At 31.7% G+C, this 8918-nt stretch overlaps 1 protein-coding gene across 3 annotated transcripts; it reads right to left on the bottom strand.

Moving 5' to 3' along the window:
* Positions 1-161: 161 nt before the first annotated feature.
* LOC138932318 (rho GTPase-activating protein gacM) lies at positions 162-2589 on the bottom strand. Of its 3 annotated transcripts, none has more exons than XM_070294007.1 (5): positions 2154-2589; positions 1943-2026; positions 1563-1756; positions 1215-1475; positions 162-1070 (listed from the first exon to the last, which is right to left on the bottom strand). In XM_070294007.1, exons 2-5 carry the CDS (start codon positions 1946-1948, stop codon positions 866-868), a joined length of 666 nt encoding a protein of 221 aa, XP_070150108.1. In that variant the 5' UTR covers positions 1949-2026; positions 2154-2589; the 3' UTR covers positions 162-865. The 3 variants fall into 3 exon arrangements, with proteins under 3 accessions (XP_070150108.1, XP_070150106.1, XP_070150107.1); XM_070294005.1 differs by having other exon boundaries at positions 164-1070; positions 1563-1807; positions 2154-2585; XM_070294006.1 differs by having other exon boundaries at positions 164-1070; positions 1563-1807; positions 2239-2585.
* Positions 2590-8918: the final 6329 nt, after the last annotated feature.

Below are 8918 nucleotides of genomic sequence, written 5' to 3'. Positions count from 1 at the left end.
AGATTTATGATTATTTTAACTATGCTTATTTCTAATATTCGAAAAAAGACATTAAAATTCTGAATACAGTGTTTTATTGTATAATAATCATATTTTAATGCAAAATTAATATATATATATATTCAATTATTCATACGTAAATAATTATTTATAATTATGTTATAATTATTTATCATTTAATAGTTAGCTTTTATTCGTTCAACATTGCATGCAAGATATAAATCATAAAAATATTAGCAATATATCATAAGTTTCTTAAAATTTCAATTCATTGAAAGAAAAAAAAGAAAAAAAAATACAAATCAAAAATAGTAGACGGTCTTTTGTTGAATTATTTCTCGATTTCGATATATATAGTATTTATATGTAAAAATAATCTTTTTCTATCAATAATAATTTATGGCTATTCATCATAAATTTTTTATAATGATATATAACATAAACGACATAGATAAGAGAAACTGTAATACACAAAAACTGATGATACACATAATATATGTATACATACATACAATGTAGAGAAAAATATAATATTTAAATAGTAAAATCCAAATAAAGTACACTGAAGCAACTCACAATCAGAATAGAACGAAAATAGCGACGTATTTCGAATTTACGTTTCAAAAATCGAATTCTAATTTACATTCGAATTCACATTCCAATTATCATTTAAACAATTATTTTACAAATAGGAGATAAGTCATGTTACAAAGCTTCATACTTTTCATCCCTTATTCTAATCTACTTTACATCTTACAAATTATTGAAATGTTTTCAGCTTAGAATAATACAATATTTATATTTATATTTTTCTTATTTTTATATATGGAGATAAAATGGGTGTACTATACCGATCTGAAGATTTTCATAACTCCATTGGCTCGAATGTTGATAGGGCACTAGATGTTATATTATTTAAGTCGGGAGTAGCATCGTTGTTGTTATTATTATTATTATTATTATTGTCGCCCGATGTACTTGGGATTGGCGTTGGAGTATCTCTCGTTGGCAAGATACGAAGATGTCTATTTGGTGGCTCCCATAGGACTACAGCCATGGAGGGCCTCTCTCTGAAAGAGAATAACCAGCCAAATGTAGTTGCTTTGGAAAAAAATGCATTTATTATATATACATATTTTTACGTTTTCTCTTCTTTCCATTAAATATAGAGCATTGTATTTTTGTAATGTCAATTAATGGCAATTTATGCTTACAATTTAGATAGAAGAGTCGATGGCAAAATAGGTTCTTCTTGTATTCGCTTGAGTTCCTCTGAAAGGACTAACCTCGGATGTACGCCAGTCAGTTGTTCACCATTTATTGTATTTCTTCCATCAACATCCAGATCCATATCCAATTGCCTATGAGAGCAAGATGATGAGGTCGATGGTACTGGACTTTCAGTTTCATGAATGCGCAAACTTTTGAAATGTGCAGTCATTTTTTCCTCTGTTATAAACTGCTTGCTTTGATGCCTGTTTACAAAAATGACATAACATAGGATTTTATTACATGAAAAATTGCATTTGAAGCAATATGCATTTAAACTATACAGCACTTACATATCTAAAACATCCGATGCTTCCAACTTTCTTTTCTGATAGAGTATTGGCCCAGAACTGGTTTCTCCGGTAAATCTAATCAACTCTTGTTGTTGTAAAGCTGGTACGCTCCACGGGATAGTTATGGGCGGTACCTGTGGCATTTGCATCCAAGATCCAACTTGTCGCTGCTGCGGATTTTGCTGATCCATCATCTGTTGAAAGATGGACTGTGGCATACATAAGTGTGCTCCACCCATGGTATTCTGAGACAGGAGACACATACAAATAACAAAGACGTTACACTCAGAGAGATAAAATTATCTCCACAAGATAAAAACAAAATGGTATAATATCTTTGTCTATTTAAATTCGCCCCAAGTTAAATCAAATCCACTTACTGTCATTTGGGATGTACTTGGTTGTACTTGAAGTACGTTCCAATTTAAATGGGAATTTTGTGGATCCAGGATATTGACGACTATCTGAAGAGATCACATATATTAGCATGACATCTGTTTTTATTTTGCAAGAATTATAAAGTCGATAATAAATAAATAAACACTCTGCTTTAATTGACAATAAATCGTTTTAATTGAGCTAGACGCTAACCTATACATCGTCTTGGAGACTTCGGGTCACGAATGGTCATGAATGAGCATCGCGACGTAACTTTGGCATTAAGGTTGGACCTTACCTTATTCAATTAGTGCCAGTTGAAATAGAAGAAGAAGAGACGTAACTTATCCCCTGTTTTATACGAAAAATCGTACGTATAAATCGCAATTATATCAATATTGCAAGGTACACACACAATGACCAATTCTCATTTTATTTTATCGCTGCATCACTAATTTAGCTTGTCCCGATTTCTTTTCGCAAAAAATATAGTGGAATACTGCGAGTTTCTCTCCGTTGAATTGTTTTGTTTTGTGTCTGTACCATATAAAGTTTGTATACAATCTATGACAATTCGGTACAAAATTGAGAGTCTCTGTTTATGCTATTTTTAACTACATCCCCTCTCACGCCGCTCGCGGATTTTCCATGACTACGATGTATAGAATTAAAAAGATCCTTGTAATCGAGGAATAAATATTTCTTTGATTTGGTTGGTCGATTCAATGCTAATCTACCCCACGAGTAAGATTTTTGAACACACCCTAAATGGAATATGCGCAAACGATGTTTTCATTCTACATGGTTTTATATTCTATATAGTTAATTTATTCGTTCTATTTTAGAGAATTAGATTTTCTCATCGAGTATTCTTTTCATCTATGAAAAAACTAAACTGACTTTCCCGTTCAAGTAACTTAAGAGCGTTCCGTTAAGTTCGTATCAGACTATGCGTTGAGATTGAAATTTGACCAATCAGGACAAGGAAATTTTAGTTCCTTTTATCTTGATTGGTCAAATTTCAATCTTTAAAGCCCGTATCAGACTACGCATTGAAAACGAAGGATTGAAGATTAAAGATTGGAATTTGACTAATCAGAAGAAGAGGAACTAAAATTTCTTTGTCCTAATTGGTCAAATCTCAATCTTCAATCTTCAATCTCAATCTTCAATGCGCAGTCTGATACGGGCTTAAGGCCATCACACACAAAATCCCGTAAGGATATAAAATAAACATAAGAAAATTGACCAATCCCAATCAAGTATTGAGCTTTCTGTAAAAGTGAAGAGGTTACGGAGAGCCAAATACTCGATTGGGATTGGTCCATTTTCTTACGTTTACGTCTTATGTCCTTACAGAATTTTGTGTGTGAGATAGCCTTTAAGGCCATTGCGCGTGAAAAAGTTTTTGCAAATCGATCAATCACAATCAAGCATTCGAGCAACGTAAAGGCCGTATTAAGCCCGTATCACACTATGCATTGAAGATTGAGATTGCAGATTCAAGATTGAAATTTAACCAATCAGGACAAAAAAATTTTAGTTCCTTTGGCTCTGATTAGTCAAATTCCAATCTTCAATTTTCAATCTTCAATTTTTAATGCGTAGTCTGATACAGGCTTTACACTATGGGTTGCAGGCTCGATTACAGTTGGGGTTACGGTTGATAGTTGACAGAGAATCAAATAATAAAGGCAAAAATTTTTGAAAAAAATTATTTTTTCAAAATTTTAATAATGTGGTTAAATATATGGTATATGAAACTTTTGTATAAAATATTTTTTGATATTTTAAATAATTTTCGAGATATGAAAAGCAGAATGCCGCTCTACATGAGGGGTGATGATTTCACCTTAAAATCGTTTTTGGGCCGCAATTGAAAATGTATTTACCCCCCCCCCCAACCCCAGTTTCATAAAAATCAAAATTTTCGGGTCCGCGACGTTCCTTTGTTAGTTTTTGATTCTCTAATTGTAAGTGCTAAAACGACTCATTTACGGACACGAATTTGTTGGCAAAATTGGCTTGTTTAGTGTCCTTCATAACCACATAAGTTCGTCGGTCTGGGACACCCTGTATATAAAGGTGTGCATAATATATGTATGCGTGTTATTAAAATGTAATAATATAAAAAATGTTGTTTTTATACATTAATTATTTTAAAAAAATTTTCGTTTTTATCTTTGTGATTATTAACACTTCTTTATACATATGCAAATATTTCGTATGATTATAATGAGAACTAATATTACTTATTATTAGATACAATATAATATGTCTCGAATCAGATCGTGCGCGGTAACAATGAAATGGACTGTATTATATATATATCGATATTTCTCTCTGCATATCGAAACTTAACGCATCAATAATAAAGTTTCGAAAAAAATTACTTTCTTTTTCGCTGATGAGTAGCTTTAGTAATCTCAGATTTCCAATGTTTGACTTTTTAATGGCAGTAATAATGAAAAAAATGCACATATATATGTTCATCGGCGATACGTGGAAAAACACTTCAACTTTGTTGTGGTACACACAGCGTATCTATAATAATGATTACTCGGAATTCATAATTATTTTTACTTTATAATCAATAATAAAGATATCTAGAACTCACACTTATATATAACAATAAAGAGATGTGTGTGATAATAAAAAAAATATAATATTTAAATATTATACAATTAAATTCATATCTCTATTAATCATAATGTTATACAGGGTGGTCCTCGTAACGGTCGCCACGATTTTTAAGGCACTTACAATAATCTGACATAAAAAAGTTTCAAACAAAAGTTGTGTGGCTTCAAGGGGGCCATAAGATGGTGACAATGATTTGACCTTGGAAAATCATTTGAAGGTCATGTGAAGGTCAGCTTTAAAATCTTAAATGGAAACCCCCATTTTTTATTTAGTATTCTTGTAGCTGACATCGAGATCTTTCCAAAACACTATAACAAAGTATTTTTTTATTAAGTACTTTTTGAGTTATTTTATATTTTAATCTGACATATTTTGATATAAAAAATAAAATATTTCGTAAAATATTCAGTTTTCGATAATTTTACCGTAATATTTCTATGTACAGAATAATGAGACAAATTAATTAGTATAAAAAAAAAGGGGGGAAAGTTCCGGACCCCTGAAATATCTCGGAAAAAGTGGGATATAGAAAAAAATGTTAAATACAAAAGTAATAGGATTCAAAGTGGGATCCTTGATGGTGACCTTGACTTTGACCTAGAGGTCAAGTTTATGGGTCATTTCAAGGTCAACATGGAATTTTTAAATAGAAACTCCTATTTCTCATTGCATATTCTTCTAGCTTATCTTGAGAGCTTTTCAAAACACTATAATAAAGTATTTTTTCATTAAGTATTTTATATTTTAGTTTGACATATCTTGATATAAAAAATAAAATATCTCGTAAAATATTTAGTTTTCGATAATCTTATCGTAATATTTTTATGTATAGAATAATAAGACGAATCAATTGGTATAATGAAAATATATTCCAATGTATCCGAGATATTTCAGAGATCCGGGACTTTTTCCCCACCCTGTATATATATGATAAATATATTATTTATATATTATTTTAATCTGCTATAAATTAAAAAAATCTTTTTACTCATATTTATATTTATATAATAAAATGCTAAAAATATTCGCGCGACGTATTATACGCACATTTTTTAATAAATATCATATTATTTAATTATGAAATTATTAAGTGTGATAAAAGAGAGAGAGAGAGAGAGAGAGAGAGAGAGAGCTTTTATAAAAGAATTAAAAAAAATAGATATTTAAATTTGGAACATCATATCTTTATTTACAAACAAATATATATATGTATATTTTATGTATTATAAAGTTCTTATGTATAACAGAAAATTCAATTCTAATGCTCGTGTTATAGCTAGAATGCTTGTCACGCGTTTGTTACAAAATTTTATTAGCATTTCATCACGCGAGTAGCCACGTAACTTTTATTATACGCACGTGAAGAATACTTTACAAGGATTGCATAATTTGTTGTTCTTCGATTTTTTTTCAATATATATATATATATATATATATATATATATATATATATATGTATATATAGTTTGATTTTTTTTTATTTAGTTTTATTTTATCATTAGCTCGTCCAAAGTTTATTTGCATATATGTATAATATAATATTATACACACACAAACATACGTACATACATACATATACATATATGGATTAAGATTTGTTACTACAATGTATATAAATTTGAGAAAATCGAAAAAAAAATACAATAGATAGAATATTTGAATGATTTTGCAAACGCTAGATTTTATGCGGGAATCATTTTAATTAAACAACGAAACGTGAGTACTTGTTATTTCAAAAAGGATCGAAATGTAAATATTCGTCACGGTGATATAAATGTTCGTACACGCGGTTTATAAAAAACATACATTTTCGTACGCTAATCGTTACGCTAAAACCAGTTGGATTGGGAAAGATTGCTGCGTGAAAGGTGGAGAACCTTTCTCTTTGCGAGAACGCTAGCTTAAAACTGCGTAATACCCAAATTATTCACAAGTATTGCGACATCAAATTGTTTCGTTGTCGAACGAAATGATTTTCATACATCAGTTTTATCAGCCAAAAGATATATTTAAGAAAAAATATGCGATGAATGCAATTGATTACTTTCGGATTTTTCACTATATAATAATAAGGATAATAATTTATTTAAAATAAAGTAAAAGAAAATATTATTACGCAATTATATCCTTTAATAATTTCATTACCTTAAAATACAGTCAATCAAATAAGAATGTGTTCGGGTTAATTTGTAGAAAAATTTATTGAACAAAAGTTTCAAATACATGGGTGCATTATACTCGATCAGAACAAAGATGCAATTGTATTAATAATGTGTCCAGTCATCACCGGCGTCGATAATTGCCTGGCATCTCCGAGGCACGCTTTCGATCAAGTTAACGGCGTATTCATGCGGCAAGGACCTCCAAATGCGACGAATTTCTCTAGGTGTAACTGCTTCAAAGTGAATACTTTCCTTCCACGAAGCTTCTGCTTGATGTATGCCCACATTCTCAATTGGATTTGCATCGCGTCCATAAAAATTACATTGCTCCAATCTTGGTCGATATTGTCCTTCGCCCAAGCTTCGTCACGTGCTTTTCACTTAACATAGATTTCTTCACTGTACTGCGCCATTTGATATCATGAGCACGGAGATGGATTCGGATAGCTTCGTATGATATATCAAAACCTTTCTGTTTCAATTTTGCTGCTCCTTGGCGCAGTGTTAAGCCAGGATTCCGCGAAAACAAGTACATTATCAGTTTATCGACTTTAGGGGACACTTTGCCTATCGAGCCACGTTCCGGCAAGTCATCGACAGTTTTTGTCTCCTTATATCGCTGCATCCATTTACTAACGAATGATTACGACTTTCCCATGTACTTAGCAGCCGCTGTACGAGACTTTTTCGGACCTTTCGGGTGGGTACAGAGGAACACAGCTTCGTAGCGCGACACGTACGCGGCACTCATGGCGCTTTACGTGTTTCTCTGAAAAAAATTCAATGTCAACTGAATTTTTCTTGACATTGACAACGCATCAAGGGCAGATGCTCTCTCTATCTACTCACGAAAGAATTAGGGCGATATTTTTTACCAACTGCTAGTTAGGCCGAACACGCTCTTACTTGACTGACTGTAAGTTAAGATCATCTTAAAAATCATCTTTCATTCAAATTCAAATTCATCATTTCATTTAAAAATCATTATTCAATAATATTTATGCTTTAATCTAATGCATGTACATAAAAGATACCGGGTTTCTCACATACTTGAGGAAAATATCAAGATTGAGTTTTCGATTCTAAGCAATTGAGAAACCCAAGTCTTATCGTAAATTAAACTTTCACTTTGATGAAATTTTTATTTAAGGCTTACGAAAATGTTGAAAATATTAAGAAATTTTGATAAGCGATCGTTGTTGAGGAAGAACCAACACTTTAGATTTTGATAAATATATATGATATGAATGATAGAATTTTAATATCGGAAACTGTGCAATATATTGAAAAAAAAAAAAAAAAAAAAAAAAAAAAAAAAAAAAATTCTGTGCATTTTGATTAATATCCAACTGTTTCTTTCTTCCTGTTATTGCACGTACATTGCACGTACTAATGTATGATGAGCCAGTGTGTGGAATATTTTACGTTATATAAATAAAGGTGCGCAAATGAGTGCCGATGACTTTTTTATGCCGCTTGAATGTATAATGATCAAGAAGCATAATCGCAAGTATTAATAACTTGAAACTCGGAAATTTCTTCTTGCGAACGAAAAAAAGTAAAATGACCACTACACTGCTTTACGGCAACATCGTTATACGAGATTTCTGTGTATTCCAATGCTTAAACACGCATACAATCCAACGCAACACGTACAAGCGATTAATTCCGCTTGTCAGAGAGAACGGCTCTTTCATAAATAATACCGTTCGTTTGTTCCCTACCGTATTTTTTTAAAAAGACTATTTTTTTATGATAATATATCGAGACGTGCTTACCCGGCATCGCAGACATTAAAAAAATTCAGTATCAAGTAATAAGCGAGATAAGGATTTACGGTAGTTTGTATTTTTCTCGCATTATCTCTTGAAAGATATTCTCATCTAAGCCTATCGTTTGATATTTCAACATCATTTAACGGGCCGGGAGATTTCTCTCGCCTTATCCCTGTTATAAAGACAAGGAAAATAAACGTCATTGGCCGCGCAACATTGGTGTCTCTTAGCGAGAGCACATGAGAGAGATGGATCGTCTATCGCTACACGATCACAAGCGCACGCCGGGAGGCCATACACAGCCGGTTATTATGCCGCAGATAATATGGCTCTCGAAGATAATTAATACTATTGTTATGATTCAGACAGGTACGTCATGTCCGTGTACCTTGACTAGG

Source organism: Polyergus mexicanus, unplaced genomic scaffold, assembly GCF_030449975.1.
Source record: "Polyergus mexicanus isolate NDT 795.1 unplaced genomic scaffold, iyPolMexi1.0 SCAF_4, whole genome shotgun sequence".
Lineage (NCBI taxonomy): Eukaryota > Metazoa > Arthropoda > Insecta > Hymenoptera > Formicidae > Polyergus > Polyergus mexicanus.
Note: the sequence above shows the minus strand (reverse complement) of the source record. Positions and strands in the feature narration are given on the sequence as shown.

Excerpts from the sequence above, each read along its gene's own strand:
- LOC138932318 (XM_070294005.1), bottom strand. Across the intron at positions 1,476-1,562 it reads GCATCGGATGTTTTAGATAT|GCATCAAAGCAAGCAGTTTA; the intron begins GTAAGTGCTGTA and ends TTTTGTAAACAG. Across the intron at positions 1,071-1,214 it reads TCGACTCTTCTATCTAAATT|AGAGAGGCCCTCCATGGCTG; the intron begins GTAAGCATAAAT and ends ATTCTCTTTCAG.